The sequence below is a fragment of the Mauremys reevesii genome, linkage group 9, assembly GCF_016161935.1.
Source record: "Mauremys reevesii isolate NIE-2019 linkage group 9, ASM1616193v1, whole genome shotgun sequence".
NCBI lineage: Eukaryota > Metazoa > Chordata > Testudines > Geoemydidae > Mauremys > Mauremys reevesii.
This window is the reverse complement of record NC_052631.1, coordinates 63,656,955-63,673,351: the sequence shown is the minus strand read 5'-3', so window position 1 is coordinate 63,673,351 and position 16,397 is coordinate 63,656,955. Positions and strand designations below refer to the sequence as shown.

Below are 16,397 nucleotides of genomic sequence, written 5' to 3'. Positions count from 1 at the left end.
ATATAACTAAACTATTGTTGTATGTAAAATAAATAAGGCTTTTAAAATGTTTAAGAAGCTTCATTTAAAATTAAATTAAAATGCAGAGCCCCTGGACTGGTGGCCAGGACCTGGGCAGTGTGAGTGCCCCTGAAAATCAGCTTGCATACTGCCTTCAGCACCCGTGCCATAGGTTGCCTACCCCTGGTATAAACCTTTGAATGACCTGGTATGGAAAATGCCTTTTGGACTTTGCTTTATGACTGACTCTTTTTTTTTCTGCTTTTCCACTTCTCTTCCCTGGCTGGCTAGTGCTGCTGGTGGTTTTCCAGTGGACTTCAGAAGCAGCAAGACCTCTGGAAAGAAAAGTTGCAGCTGTGGGATCCTCGGTGCTGCTGCCTGCACCAGACAACATAAAAGACATCAAGTTCATCCAGTGGGAATATCTAAATGGCACCACATCACACTTCATTGTGCAGTACTATGTGGAGTCACAAAAGCCAACACTCTATCCGCCCTATGAAAACAGAGTAGTTTTCTATTCGCCCAATGGCTCCCTCTTGCTGGAAAAACTACAAGAGACAGACAGCGGGGTCTACAAAGTCAGTATCAATCTGATCGAGAGCGAAGCCAGGACAACCCTTCTGAAAGTTCTCAGTAAGTGAGAGATACTGAGGAGATGGTCTTACTCTTCCAACATTTACAAATCAGTACATTAGAAGGATCCATTCAATCCAGGGTGTGAATGGGAATAGTCTTAATGGAGGGAGATTTTCAGTAAGCCACAAAGGAATTGGGAAGGCCAAGACTATAATAAGGTTCAAAAAAGAGCTAGATAAGTTCATGGAGGATTGGTCCATCAATGGCCATTAGCCAGGATGGGCAGGGATGGTGTCCCTAGCCTCTGTTTGACAGAAGCTGGGAATGGGCGACAGGGGATGGATCACTTGATGATTACCTGTTCTGTTCATTCCCTCTGGGGCACCTGGAATTGGCCACTGTTGGAAGACAGGACACTGGGATAGATGGACCTTTGGTCTGACCCAGTATGGCTGTTCTTATGAGCCAGACAGGGGATGCTGATGGACACACTGGGAAATGTCAGGGAGATCTGCAAGCCCTGGAATGGGGAAGGTTGTGTCTGACTCTGTACTGGGAAACGTGTGTATATGGAAGGGGCTCTGAACCCCCAGAATGATGGAGACTCGATGTGTCCATGAGGTGCTGTGTTCAGTCTGAATGTGCTCTGTGAAACTGCTCTCCACTCTGGTGGCACCGCGCACCTTGCTGCCCATGCACAGAACAGCTTTGATGTCCCTTGTAGGGGAAATCATTTAGGAGTGACTGTTCAGTATGCTACACAGGGAACATCTGAATGACACTTATTGTTAGTAATGCTCCAGGGTTGAATGCCTGTGCTCGCTCTTTAATGGCCAGCTCTCTAAGCACCGAGCATCAGTTAGAACAGAGCTGAGGGAGGGAAATTACTGGCAGAAAACCCTGGATAGATCTCACCGGAGGATACAATAGCTCAGCACATCACCCTTTAAACAAACAATTGCCCTCACCCTGAGCGTTGTGCTTCCATTGTTTATTTTTTGCTTTGTCAGTGTACAGTAGCTATTCATGATGGGGGTCAATAGGACAGCGAGATTTCCTTTAAATTAGTCATAGATACTTATCTACAATGTTAATGCAATGTTAGTGCATTTGTGGCCCATAGATCTGTATATATTATATACAGATTTGTTTTTAATTTTGTAAACATATTACAAGGGTCAGATTCTCTATGGGCAATTTGTTTAAAAAACAGAGCAGTATAAATAAGTTAAAATAACTAAGAATTATGACATCTGGGTATATTAAAAGTCCATCACAGGAAGTCTTCTTTCAGGACTATTCTCTCTCCAGATATGTTGTACAAGAGAAATGGCATAGCAATAATATTGGGAACATAGGAATCCCCATACCAGGTCAGACCAGAAACCCATCTAGTCTGGTATCCTGTCTCTGGCAGGCCAGTACCGGTTCTTTCAGAGGAAGGTGCAAGAAGCTCCTTAGTGAACAGTTATGGAATGCCCTGCCCATAGAGGAATTTTCTTCCTAACCTCCTCAGTTAGTGGCTGTCAATCTGTAGCCATGAGGGTTTATATTCCTTCTCTTAAACAAATGTTTGTTTAAGCCTATCTAATGTCACCGTGAATGTTCTCATTATTAATGTAAATATCTAATCCTTTTGTGAATCTTACTAAGCTCCTGGCCTAACTGGTACCTGGTGGCAGTGAGTTCCACAGGCTAGCCGTGTTTTGGACATTCAGTGCACTATGCAGCCACCCTGATTCATCCACTGCTGCTCTTCTCCTTCCATGGATAATTTGGCAGCTGCTCTGAATGGGAATTAGTCTGGCCTGTGGTTCAATCTGTAAGTTGGAAGCTAAGTCCTTATAGATTATATTTAAATTGAATAGCTAGTTCTGTATTCATTTACTTCATTACTGTTCTATTATGAACAATGATGAGAGATTTTATTTGACTTTAGCCCACTAACAACCTAACCCCTTCTCCTGAGTGCTGAACTTCCACCCAGTCCAGACTCCCCAGTGCTCACTCTGGCAGGGACCTGTCCCTGCTCAGCTTATCTCAGGTGTGGTCCTGAACCCCTCTAACTCCAGGAAAGAAGCACGTGTGTTGTTAAGACTGGTGCTACACCAGTGTTGTATACTTTTCAGGGCCTGTGTCCCAGCCTCAGATATGGAGCAATTCTAGCCTGGCAGGTTCACCGACTGAGTTATTCTGCAACGTGCCAGAGGGAACAGTGGAGAACATTGCCTGGGAGAAAGAAGGAGGCCCTCTCCCCCAGGAAAGATGTTACCTTCTTTCTGAAAATGACAGTGTGTTGCACATTGGGAAAGGGGAAAAATCAGACTGTGGCTTCTATTCCTGCAATGTCAGCAATGAGATCAGCTGGCAGGAATCCTCGCTGAACTTGACCATTGTCGGTAAGTGTTGCATTACTCCTGGGCTTCAGTTTATCGTGGGCAATTCTGTGGCTGCTAGAACCAATGGCTACGGTTCGGCGTCCCTGGCCAAAGGGAGCTGTGGGAAGCAGCGGCCAGCCACGGGCACTGGGAGCTGCAGGGGGCCATGCCTGTGGATGGTCATCGTCAGCAAATGTCTCACAGCCCGCAATCAGATTACCCTGATGGGCCGCAGGTTGCCCACCACTGATATAGAGCCTGTCTGAATACATTTCTACTTTGGCCACTAGACAGCAGTTTATGAACCGAGTCTGTTGTTTCCCAGTGGCTGGTAGATGTGTTGAATCAGGTCAAAGGTGGGGCAGTGTAACACCCAGAACTCTCCTACCTATTGATGTGTTGTTTGAGTACATTTACTTGAATGAACACTGTAATGATCTCACTTTGTCCTGCTATTGGTGCAGCTCTGCAGAAGAGGTTAGAACCCAGCTGGAAGGGTTTGTCTTTGGGACCAGGTGCCATCACTGGCAGGGGGTAGCAATCCTCTATGCACATCCTCAAGCAGAAAACGTCCTGGCTCCCAACAGCTTTCTCAGCAGCTCCCAATCTCCCACAGCCCCTCTGTTCTGTTCTGTTGGTTGATTGTTTCTCTTCTGCTTCCCCATAAGACTGGGATTTATTTTCTCCACATATCAAGGTATCTCGCTTCTGCTAGAACTTGCTTTGAAAATATCTGCTGTTGCTTTGGTGTTTGCCCTGGTCTCTGGGATGGGCTTCTTTATCTTGTGCTGCCAGTCAGGAAAGCAAAGAATCAGTAAGTATTTTATGTGCCTGTGGCTCTTGGATAGTATCTGTTGTACACAAAATTAAATGCTCTTCTCTTCTTTGCTTGAGATCAGATCAGATAATGGCAGGCAGCATTGGCCGATTGCTTTCCTCTTAGCCTCCCAGGATATGTCTACACTGCAATACAAGGCCCGCAGCATGACGCAGCTGGCCCGGTCAGTTGACTTGGGCTCGGGCTGCAGGGCTATAACATTGCAGTGTAGATGTTCGGGCGTGGGCCTGATTCAAAGGCCACTGAAATCAGTAAGAGCCTTTCCACCAACTTCAATGGGCTTTGGGTCAGGCCCAAGATGAAGGTCTCACCAGTGTAGCAAGATCAGTCTATCGGTCCACCCTGTGTGGAAATCCCGGGGAGCGTTACCCAGTTCTAAACAACAGCTGCAGATCCCAGCTCCACTGCCCGTTCTCAGCATAACAAACAGGATTGAACTCTTCAGAGCCTGTTCTGTCTTGATTCCTAAACATTCCCGCCGTTTGGGGCCAGACTCTTCCACCCTTACTCCTGGAGAGTAATACTTGGCTCTGCACATCAGCACTCACTGACAACGATGCTTAACAGATTATTGTTCACTGTGCCAATGGCACAGCCTCTGTTTGCTCTGATACAAAAGGTGTCATGTCCCACGCTTTTAGGAGCATCAAAAATTATAAATGAATTAATAATTAACTTACCCCTACCCATCCAGATTCCACCCCCACATCCCAACCAACACAAGCTCTAACCAGGTTCTGCCCAGAGGATTCAGGGGGCCTGGGGCAAAGCAATTTCGGGGGCCCCTTCCATAAAAAAAAGTTGCAATATTATAGAATACTATATTCTCGTGGGGACCCCTGCGGGTTCCGGGGCCTAGAGGAAATTGTCCCACTTGCCCCCCCACCTCGCCCCGGGCGGCCCTGACTCTAACCCACCTGCACTCTCCTTATCCCATCTGTAAAAGCAATGGAGAATAGCTATGCCTTGCACCCTGCCTGTTTAGTCAACAGACTCAAGCTCTGTCTGACCAAGGACGGAGTTGGCAGCCCTGTACTGAAAACAGCCTGGCACCAGTCCTGCCTATTTTAAGCCAAGAAACTGCCAGCTGCTGAGTTTTGGGGGTTGGTTTGAAGCGCAGGGGGAATAAACCTCAGGCAAACCAAAGCTGAGAAAGTTTGTGTCGCCCCTTGAAAACAATCCACGGACCCTGAGGTCTTGTGCAGCTCTGGGCACTCACTGTTGGTTGTCTATTGTTTTTCTAGCGGGGGAGAACTGGAGATGGATGATCATATTCATTCAGGGTATGGTGTGTGTCTCTTCCGTCTTGCTGTTCGCTGCAACTGTCCTCTGGATGCAGGAGGAAGGTAGAGTCTCCCTGGCTCTGATACTAACAAGTGTGTCTGCTTCAGATTGTAAGGAGATGAACGAGGTGAATTGAATGAGTCTATGAAGAGAGAAGAAACCAATCAACGGGGAGGGTGATCAGATTCAGAGTCACATCTGGAGCTAGTGTAAATCAACATAGTTCCAGTGAAGCCAGTGGAACTGCACAGATTTACTCCAGCTGAGGATCTGGTCCTCAGTAAAATCCAGAACAGCTGTTGCATGCAGGGGGTAGGAAAGGTAGCACCAGCAGTGATGTTGGTGGGTTTCAAAGAGGAATGTGCTAGGCTTTGGGCATTTGGAGATGGTGGAGGACTCATACAAGGGGGTGGGGGTGATATGGTGGCTCATTTCAGGGCAAGCAGGGTAGTTCAGCTACATGTGGCAGGATTGGCTGGGTTGGACCTTCAGGTGCATGTGCATTCAGCCACCTTGTTGTGAGCTTCACTGGCTGACCTAGGTAGTGCCTGATCAGGTGGCCGGGGTCAGCAGGGTGACAAACGCTAGGCTATTACACCGTATTTCAGAAACCTTCCAGAGACATGCATGAATGCCAGAACTGGCCAACTGAGAAATAGGTTGTGTGAAAAATGAAGGAAAGCTTTAATCTTCCTATGCAATGAGAACTGGGCACCAAAATGGCCCCACGCAATCCAGTCTGCCGAGATAAGGTCATGGAAGTAACACTCCTTTAGCAGCAAGGTCTTGGGAACTGGTATATATCCGAGATCATAGATACTGGTTGCCACAGTTGAGCAGGAAATGGGCACATCTTGTAGATGTTGCAGAGTAGCTTAGGATGGGAGGAGAGGGAGCAGCAGGGGTAGCTGATGTATAATAAGGGTGTGATCTATATGTTGACTGAAGGTTTTGGTTTATAGTGAATTCTACCCTCTTGAGATGAAACTGAAACCTCCTTTAAGCTGTAATGCCTCAGCCTGCAGCACTCAGCACTATCCCTTTGCCAGTCACTTTTCCAGTCCACAGGTGCAATTGTATCCCCCCTGTAAACTTCATCTCCAGCCCAGGAGCCAAACTCTGCCATCTGCTACGCCCCTGCACCCTACTGACTTCACTGACCTCAATGGGGTGTCACTGGTGTAACTGAGGCCAGACTGTAGCCCCATCTGTATAGTGCCCACACCCAATAATGATCTCTCACTGACATTCACCTTCACTATGCCAGATTAACCATATCAGTCTCTAATTCTGTTTTAATTCTCCCAGGTCCCTCTGCTGCCTTCATATTGCTTGAGATTTTGCTTGTATATGTAATAACAGTAACAATCCTGATATCAGCAACGTTGGTGTGTCAGCCAGCAAAGCTCAGTGGATTTAAGACCAAACCATGTGAGTCATTCTATGTATGATTCAACTACTGGGGGACAAGTGGTGAACTGATTTATTTCCTAAATGGGATTGAGGAAAGACCCTGATAGGCCTCACTAAATTAGAGGAAAGGGCAGTATAGGGGGCTTTTACTGGTACTAATATTGACACACTCACTCTGCAGCCCATTCCCTTCACATTCACTGCAAGGTCTATCCAACATCTAACTCTTAACCTGCCCTGATCCCAAACTCATGACTTTAAAAGGTGGAAATATCAGCCAAGGAGAGGCCAGCATGAAAGGACTTGAGATTCGTTTCTGAAACCTCTGGGTCATGAATCAGCATATTGGTTGTGTCAGTCACTTTACTGCAGTGAGCGGTGAGATAACACCAGGTATGCGGAAGGGATGAGTGAGAGACTGAAGTTATAATCAGGTAGAGCTCAGCAGCTTGATGGTGACCAGCAGAGCTGTAGGATGGCTTGTCTGTCTGCTTAGCTGTTGAATTTGCACTGGCTTTTTAAAATATCAGCTGCCACTAGATGAGATTTGATTCCCAAACTTCCTGTCTGCTTCTGTCCATAACTCTGTTTGTAACAGAACGCAAAGCCCCATGATCTGACCCGCTTACTGCATGAGGCACTCCTTGGAATCATGCTCTTGTACATAGCAGAAATGTCCTCACACAGGAACTTTCATAACACATTTGTGTGTCTGCCTTCACGTGTTTCCCTCCCTGTCCCAGGGCAACGTATCATCCTGGACTCAGCAGCCCCTGGAGCAGTGATATTAGTGGTCCTGTTTGCCAGCCTCCTACTCCAGAAAATCTCCCAGCTCCAAGGTGAGAACAGACCCTCTAGTGACCTATGTTTACGCTGCATGTTTCCTTGAGAACAAACCTTCACCTCTGAGAGCTGGAGGTTCTGCATGGACGATTCTTGCTGCAGAGCCTGGTGTAGTGACCCCCCATCGCTGGCAACCACTTCTATCAAAGCATGGGGACAGTGCACATGAATGCTGGACATGTCTGTGCTGCATGAGTATCCACACACAGCACTGTCCTAACCCCCAAAGTCCCATCCCGCTGTGCCCTTGGCTCAGCAGAAAACCTAGGAAGGGTTTTCAGGAGGTCTGTCTCACCTTTGATCACTCAAAAGTCCTGGTCAGGGTTCTGGAGTGGACGTCCCCAAGGCAGCACATTTGAATCTTGTGTATTATTATAAAATATAGATGTTCCGGTTCTCTCCTCCCACAGACATGTCTTAGCCCTATAGAGGTCTGGCTTAAATGCAAGTTTATGTCCTACATTTTAGCTCCCTTATGATTTCTTTGAATAAATGAGCAAGCTACTGACAAGCTGTAACCTTCTCTTTTTTAAAAAAAATACATATAGACAGAGGCTGCTCACAGATTGTAGATCTGACAGGCTATGCAGTCACCTCAGCTGTAATCTCTCTCCTTGGCCTTCTAACCCTCTTCATGTGGTGTGAGTATCCTTCTGGTTTCATTCCAGTTGCTGTGTGGTCATAATTTACTACCTCTCTCTTTCCTGGGTAACTTTGTGTATGGCTCTCTCACTTCCCCATGCTCCAAGTGACCTGTCTACAGTCAATGCCCTGGGAGTCTTTGACTAGGGGACAGGTTTTTAAAGGTATTAAGGCACCTAACAGTTCCGATAGCTGCCTCATGGGGTTTCCAGCACCCAGGGCACCTAGCTCTGTTGTTGTGCACCTAAATACCTTTAACAAGCTGGCCCTAAATGAAGTGCTCAAGCAGGTACCTCTGTCCCTGTGGACGCTGCAGGCAGGACGCAGTGGTAATTGGAAGACTGCAGGGATACCTGTGCTAATCTCACTAGTTTGGGTACAAATAGTGAAGCGGCAGCAGCACGGGCTACAGCACCAGCTATACCAGCCAGCCCGGAACCTAGCGCCTATGCTCAGTCAGTGCTGCTGCAGTTTCAGTGTTATGGGAATCCAAGCTAGCTCAGGCATGTCTACACGTACTGCAGTCACACCTCCAAAACCTATGTCCACATTGCAGTTGATCTCCTTCCCTCGAGACCGTCTGGCCAGGGATTGTCCCTACCAACAATTACCCATCCAGTTGCCTTGAAATAAAAGCAAGGTTTTATTTGCCATAGAAATTACAAGAGTAAAATTGGACTGAATATTAAACAGAACAAAATTAGTGTAAGGACTGAATAACTGCTTAGCTCGCTGGGGAAATTGTTCAGCTGTCCTGTATTAAGAGTTGTTAAAGTCTTTCATTTTAAATGCCATTTGTCGCTCCCCCACTGCTCAGGCTGCCCGGTTAGTTTGTACGTGTCTCTTACATTCCCCCCCACATCTGTGTATTTATAGTTCTTGGATTCTGTGGCCTTGTGATGTGAGCCGCTGTCTCTAGCTGCTGTTGTCACTTTAGATCTGTGGGCAGATAAAGGTATGTCTCGGTTACAATGCACTCGAGCAGTCTAGATTTTCTTCCTTTCCTACCCCATCTACCAACTCTCGTCGGATGCTGTTCTCAAGATATGCAACTTCTTGTGCTTTTTTCTCATTGTTCGCCTGGTTATCGCAGAGCACTTTGTAACACATGTATTAACATCTGGGAGTTCTTCCAAAACCCATCACTGCCCTGGGGAAGAGACTTTGAGAGTATATCGTTTTCTTGAAGTTAATCTGTGTGGCATCAATAGCTCTTCCTCCTGCAGTGTCTGAAATACCAGCAAGAGCAAATGCCGCTGGAGAGTCTAGTAAATCAGATTAGTACCAGGTAATTAACTGAGGCCTGGTCTACACTAGGACTTTAAATCGAATTTAGCAGCGTTAATTCGAATTAACCGCTCAACCGTTCACACCAGGAAGCCGTTTAATTCGACCTAGAGGGCCCTTTAGTTCGAATTCGGTACTCCACCCCGACGAGGGGAGTAGCGCTAAATTCGACATGGCTATCTCGAATTAGGCTAGGTGTGGATGCAAATCGAACTTAGTAGCTCCGGGAGCTATCCCACAGTGCACCACTCTGTTGACGCTCTGGACAGCAGTCCAAGCTTGGATTCTCTGACCAGCCACACAGGAAACGACCCGGGAAAATTTGAATTCCTTTTCCTGTCTGGCCAGTTTGAATCTCAATTCCTGGTTGGACATCGGGGCGAGCTCAGCAGCACCTGCATGGACAGACCGGGAAGTCCTGGATCTGATCGCTGTGTGGGGCGATGAGTCTGTGCTTTCGGAGCTGCGCTCCAACAAACGGAATGCAAAGACCTACGAGAAGGTCTCCAAAGCCATGGCACTCAGAGGATACAGGCGGGATACAACGCAGTGCCGCGTGAAAATCAAGGACCTGAGACAAGGCTACCAAAAAGTCAGAGCGGCAAACGGACGCTCCGGAGCCCAGCCCCAATCATGCCACTTCTACGAGGCACTGCATGCTATTCTAGGTGGGTCTGCCTCCACTGCCCCACCAGTGACCGTGGACTCTGAGGATGGGATAGTGTTGAGGGGCAGTTCCTCGGCGATGTTCGCCGATGGGGAAGATGAGGAAGGGTTTGTGGAGGACGACGCAGGCGACAGCGCTTACAATACCGCTTTCCCCAACAGCCAGGATCTCTTCATCACCCTCACAGAGATCCCCTACCAACCCTCCCCGGCCGTTAACACGGACTCAGAATCAGGGGAAGGATCAGTCGGTAAGTGTTATAAACATGGAAACATTTATTTCTTAAAAAACAGGAATATATACTATATAAAAACTAGCTAAAAAGTTGTCCATATAAAACTATATAAAAAGAAGGTCCACACATACAGGGATGGAATAGAAATCCTCTTCGGACACTTCCACGAAGGTCTCGTTGAGGTGCTCGAAAAGCCTCCGCAGGAGGTTCCTGGGGAGAGGTGCCTTATTCGGTGCTCCGTGGAAGCACACTCTTCCGCGCCAGGCCATCCTCACGTAAAGCGGAATCATTGCCTCCACCAGCATGGCTGCATACGGTCCTGGTCTGTGCAGGGATTCCCGCAGCATCCTCTCTCTCTCTCTCCGAGTGACCCGCCTCAGGGTAATGTCGTTCGGCGACTGCTGCATCTAAGTAGGGCAATTAGTGTACTGTTACTATTGTGACTGCTTGACTTTTACTTTGCATAGCAAAGACCTTCGTTCAACAGGCACGTGTTGGAGGCCGCAGAGGAAAAGCATACAGTGATCTTTCCTGGGCACAGCCGCGAGGGGCTGGAACAGGGTCGGACTTTATGCTTTCCAGATTGCCTTCTGCGGGAGGGCACAGCTACCCATTAACTGTTAAGCAGCCTATAGTGTAGGGCTTACCAGGCCTGGCTGATAAACGGATTCAGCTGTACCGCCCCGCTTGTCCGATCTCCGGTGCAAGACCGCAGCCACTGAAAGCGTATTCCGAAATCTCGAACTTGTCCTGAGAGCTCGTGAGACTAGGTTCCCTGTATGGTCTTGTTCACAGAAACTGAGTAGACTGTGTTCACTGTTCGCAAACATGTATCTTTTCAAGGAAATCACTTCCTTTTTCCCATCACACAGCTGCGGCTCTTTCACGAACTGCCCCGCCATCCCCCTCACAGAGGCTGGCGCAGATTAGGCGGCGAAAGAAAAAGACTAAGGACGACATGTTCTCGGAACTGATGGCCTGCTCCAGAGCCGAGGTGGCCGAGCAGAGACAGTGGAGGGAGACCCTGTGTCAGCACCAGCGCTCACACATCGAACGGGAGGACAGGTGGCAGAAGGAAGACCAGCAGGCGACTCAAACGCTGCTTGGGCTAATGCGGGAGCAAACGGACACACTCCGGCGCCTTGTAGATGTTCTGCAGGACCGCAGGCAGGAGGAGAGAGCCCCCCTGCACTGTATCTGCAACCGCAATCCCCCGCCACAAAGTCCTGTCCCCCCCTCACCCAAAATAACAAGAAGGAGGGGCGCTAGGGGCCGTGAAAACTGGCACAGCACCCCAGCAGAGCGCTCATGTACCACACCGCTCTGATGCCATAAACTTTGAGAAGTGCTTCCCTTCCTGCATCACCCAGTCCCAAATCCAAGTTTCATCCCCCCACTGTGTAGTTGAGTATTAAAAGTAGTTTGTTGTTATTCACTGTTTCCGTCCCGTTTTTCTTGTCAGAAGACTTTGTGTGAAGGGGGGGGAGGGGTTTTTTAATCGCATAGGACAGCCTCCATTACCAGGGTACAGACTTGGGGGCAGGATCAACAGCAGGACACACACAGACTGCAGTCACTAGGCACCAGGGTCAGTCTGTGAGGTGTATGCTGCCCCGGGTCAGTCTGTGAGGTGTATGCTGCCCCAGGGTTCTAGCGCCTGCCATCCACAAATGGCAAGGCAGGCTGCCCTTACCATGCCCTTCCACCCTAGCCACGAGCCTCTCTGATGCCCTGAGCCCCAGCAAGAGCCCTCATCCACGGACACATACTCACCCTTCCCACACACCCCTCACCCCTTACTACGCCCCAACCCCCAGCCCAGAGCCTGCATCCAAACTCCGTCCCAAAGACGGCACCCCTCACCCCTTCCCGCAAACCCACCCCTTCCTGCACACCCACCCGAACCGTCCTCCCCCCAGACACCGCTGTAGGAGCAGGAGCCTGTCATTCCTCTAGTGTAGAAGCGGTCTGTACATCAGTGCACACCGTACCCACCACAGTCTGCGTCCATGTTTCAACCCTAGAACAGGAATTCATAATTAAAGAAAACTTTGCTAATAATCAGTGTTCAATTAACTTTATTTTAAAACGTGTGTTAGAAGGGGGGAAACCTGGAGAACGGGGTATGTAACCGCAGATCGAAGTCAACAGTCACTAAAACAGGCTCAGGTTCAGCTTCTCTGTAAGTCAAGTGGACAGTCATAGGTTACCCTGCTCTCCGAGGAACCTAGCTTTCAAAGCCTCCCGGATGCACAGCACTTCCCGCTGGGATCTTCTATCGGCACGGCTGTCTGGCTGAGCGTAATCAGCAGCCAGGCGATTTGCCTCAACCTCCCATCCCGCCATAAAGGTCTCCCCCTTGCTCTCACAGAGATTGTGGAGCATACAGCAAGCTGCAATAACAACGGGGATATTTTTTTCGCTGAGGTCCGAGCGAGTGAGTAAGCTCCGCCATCTCCCCTTGAGACGTCCAAAAGCACACTCCCCCACCATTCTGCACTTGCTCAGCCGGTAGTTGAAGAGTTCCTTCTCACTGTCCAAGGCGCCTGTATAGGGCTTCATGAGCCAGGGCATTAGCGGGTAGGCTGGGTCCCCGAGGATCACTGTAGGCATCTGCACATCCCCAACCTTTATTTTGTGGTCCGGGAAGAAACTACCTGCCTGGAGGCGTCTGAACAGACCAGAGTTCCTGAACACACGCGCGTCATGAACCTTGCCCGGCCACCCGACGTAGATGTTGGTAAAACGTCCCCTATGGTCCACCAGTGCTTGCAGCACCATAGAAAAGTAGCCCTTTCGGTTAATGTAGTGGCTGGCCTGGTGGGCTGGTCCCAGGATAGGGATGTGAGTCCCATCTATAGCCCCACCGCAGTTTGGGAATCCCATCGCGGCGAAGCCATCTCTGACGACCTCGACGTTTCCTAGAGTCACTACCTTTGAGAGCAGTTGCTCAACGATTGCGTGGGCTACTTGAATCACAGCAAGCCCTACAGTAGATTTGCCGACGCCAAAGTGGTTCGCTACTGACCGGTAGCTGTCTGGCGTTGCAAGTTTCCAGAGGGCTATGGCCACTCGCTTCTGCACAGTCAGGGCTGCTCGCATCCGGGTGTCCTGGCGCTTCAGGGCAGGGGACAGCAAGTCACAGAGTTCAAGGAAAGTGCCCTTACGCATCCTGAAGTTTCGCAGCCACTGTGATTCATCCCAGACCTGCAGCACTATGCGGTCCCACCAGTCCGTGCTTGTTTCCCGGGCCCAGAATCGCCGTTCCACACCATGAACTTGACCCATTGCCACCATGATCTCCACTGCACGGCGTACCCTGCTTTGTGAGAGGTCTGCGCCACTCTCCTCACCGCGCTGACGGAGCCTCCTCGCCCGATTTCTCAGCAGCTGACTGTGGAAGAGGTGGACGATAAGGTGCGAGGAGTTGACAACGGCCATAAGTGCAGCGATGATCGCAGCGGGCTCCATGCTCGCAGTGCTGTGGCGTCTGCGCTGTAACTGACCAGAGAAGGGCGCGAACAGATTTCCCGCCGGCGCTTTCAGGGAGGGAGGGCGTGATTGACGGTTCAATGACGACAGTTACCCAAAACCACCCTCGACACATTTTTTTCCCCAGCAGGCATTGGGGGCTCTACCCAGCATTCCAATGGGCAGCGGGGACTGCGGGAACTGTGGGATAGCTTCCCACAGTGCAACGCTTCCAAAGTCGACGCTGGCCCCGTTAGTGTGGACTCACAAAGTCGAATTAGTGTCCTTAGTGTGGATACACAAATTCGACTTCATAAGGTCGATTCCACAAATTCGAATTAAGTTAATTCGAAATAGTCTTGTAGTGGAGACGTACCCTGAGGGTGAAGCGCAGGTGATGGGGAATATTAGACAGGAAAGTTCATTTTCCCAATCACATTCCTGCCCTTGACTCTAAAATCCCAACATTTCCACCTTATGGTGGAAAGGGAGGATCTGACAACTCATGTTCTCCAAAAGACTGATTTGCACTCCTCTCTACAGCTGGGCTCCCTTAAAATGCCATAGAGAGGTGCAGTCACCCTCTACACGAAGCGTGACTTATATAAAACACAACACAGGAGCTAACCAGCCTCTCGCTGCTTTGTAGATCACAGGAGCCAAGGAGACCAAAGAGAAAATAAACGACATTCCAAGGGGGAAGCAGACCAGGAGGTAGCAGCCCTTGTAACTCATTTTTTATTGTCTATATGTTGAGTTTCCTCTGCCCGTTCAGTTGTAAATTATTATGATAATTATTATTTAACTTACCACCTATACCATGCAGGGGAGGGGCCTGGCTTTAACCCACTGAAGGCAGGAGACTTGCAGCCAGAGTTGAAAAGCCTGGCAGGTGTGGTTCGGAATAATTATGTAATCCATACCAGAGTTTTAGTTGGGCTTTCTTTCCCTCCCACCCAAGAACATGAAGAATGCTGAACCTTAGCTTACTTTCAGCTTTGAGTTGACTCCCATTGTCACCCACAGCCACAGGGCTTCTCTACACTCCAAAAACTAACAGAACTCAGGTATTTTAAACTTGGAATGTTATTTTTCCCCAGTTATATAGCCATGGTAACAGAGTGCAAGCCGAGCATTGTAACATCTGGTTTCCCTGGCTGTTCTGAAGCGGAATGTGTCTGTCCAGAAGCTAACTCCAGACCTTTGTCAACAAGCTGGAAGCTGAAATAGCCACCCATTCAACAGGGCTGCCACCCATTCAAACACAATGGGGGGAAGTCTGATGTTAGGGAGTCTTTAGGCTGTCAAACTTATTTTAAAATAATGATCACAATCCCATTATTTGCAGTGGTGGTGTAGCCATGCCAGTCCCAGGATATTAAAGAGACAAGGTAGGGCAGGTAGCATATTCTATTGGGCCAACTTCTGTTGGGGAGAGAGACACGCTTTTGAATTTACTCAGAGCTCTTCTTCGGGTCACTGTAGCTTGAAAGCTCGTCTTTCGCCAACAGAAGTTGGTCCAATAAAAGATGTTCCCTCACTCAGCTTGTCTCTCGTACTCCTGTTAACATTCCTACTGCAGTGGCTACTGAAAGGCCTCAACCATGGTCAGGGTCCTACCGTGCTAGGCTTTGTACGTACACACAGCAAGACAATCCTAGTCTCGTCAAGCTTACAGTCGAAGTGGATATAGATCTACACTCTCCCCACAGGGTTTCCGTGCTGCTCTTGTTTTCCAGCAGAAATGACTATGCCCCACCAAGTTCTCCAAAATGCCAGTTTTATTCACAAGTTCTCTCAGTGAGTTATACCATTGCCCAGGAACTGCTGGCATGCAAGTAGCAATAAGGGGGTTTGAAATCCTTTCCCTGTCTGTGCAGGGCCCTGCCACTGTTCTGAAAGATTTATGGAAGTTCTGAGTTCCCCTGCGCCCCATGATGAGGCTGGCACTGAGCCCCAGCAGTGGGATGCGGTAGGGCACTCTTCATGAACATACATGTGTTGTGCAGGTGCAGCAGGAGCTTCAGGAAGACATGCTTTAGCGGCCGTAAAGAGCATTCCCTAGTCTCATGCCACCAATGAACCAGAAGAAGCTACAATCAAATTTGGAAACCCGTCGTCATTATGGCCAGCTCTCGGAAACACCCATACTTAAGTCTGGCTAATGCTTCCTCTTGCAAGCCTGTGTGGTTGGTTGCTTATAAACTTTGCTAAAATTTAACCACCTGGGCTGAAATTTTCACTGTCAGGACTCTGCTCAGGCTCAGTCCCCACTCCAACCCCAGAATTTCACTAAAAAATGGCTCCACTATTGCTGAAAGCACAGTTAGGGGAAAATAGGAACTTTTTTGCTAATGTTAACCAAGTATTTTTCCACCCATTTCTTTGAAGTGCTCTCGTTCCTCTGTATTTTTGAACCAGGGATTTGAAATTGGGCAAAGTGATGGGCTGGGGTCAGAGGTGCCTTTTACAATTCTCATGAAAACACTTAGGGCTAATCTACACTATAAGCACTACAGCAGTGCGGCTGTGCCACAGCGTGTCTGCTGAAGACTCTCTATGCCGAAGAGAGAGAGCTCTCCCGTCAGCACAGCGCTGTTCCCAGCAGCACTTAGGTCAGTGTAACTTATGTGGATAAGGGGGGTGGCTTATTCACTCTGTTTTACCACTGCCTTGGGTTAACAGTTCTCTGCACGTCAGAGCTTTTAATAGTGAGAGAGGCCTCTTACTGGGGGAGTATCAGTCTAACACCACCACCCC

The 16,397-nt window shown here is 48.8% G+C and overlaps 1 protein-coding gene across 9 annotated transcripts in view; it reads left to right on the top strand.

Annotated features, from left to right (window-relative positions):
* LOC120371887 (cell surface A33 antigen-like) overlaps positions 1-15,962 on the top strand; it is a 37,302-nt gene extending 21,340 nt beyond the window's left edge. For 3 of the 9 annotated variants that reach the window (XM_039488304.1, XM_039488305.1, XM_039488303.1), the window contains exons 3-11: positions 292-636; positions 2,709-2,978; positions 3,655-3,771; positions 5,040-5,141; positions 6,388-6,510; positions 7,236-7,331; positions 7,884-7,976; positions 14,287-14,351; positions 14,738-15,005. In XM_039488304.1, coding sequence (XP_039344238.1) covers positions 292-636; positions 2,709-2,978; positions 3,655-3,771; positions 5,040-5,141; positions 6,388-6,510; positions 7,236-7,331; positions 7,884-7,976; positions 14,287-14,351; positions 14,738-14,803 — 1,277 coding nt within the window. In that variant the 3' untranslated portion in view covers positions 14,804-15,005. Of the gene's footprint in view, positions 1-291; positions 637-2,708; positions 2,979-3,654; positions 3,772-5,039; positions 5,142-6,387; positions 6,511-7,235; positions 7,332-7,883; positions 7,977-14,286; positions 14,352-14,737; positions 15,006-15,646 lie in introns of those variants that run through there. The other 6 variants (XM_039488306.1, XM_039488309.1, XM_039488308.1 and 3 more) reach the window with 6 other exon arrangements.
* Positions 15,963-16,397: the final 435 nt, after the last annotated feature.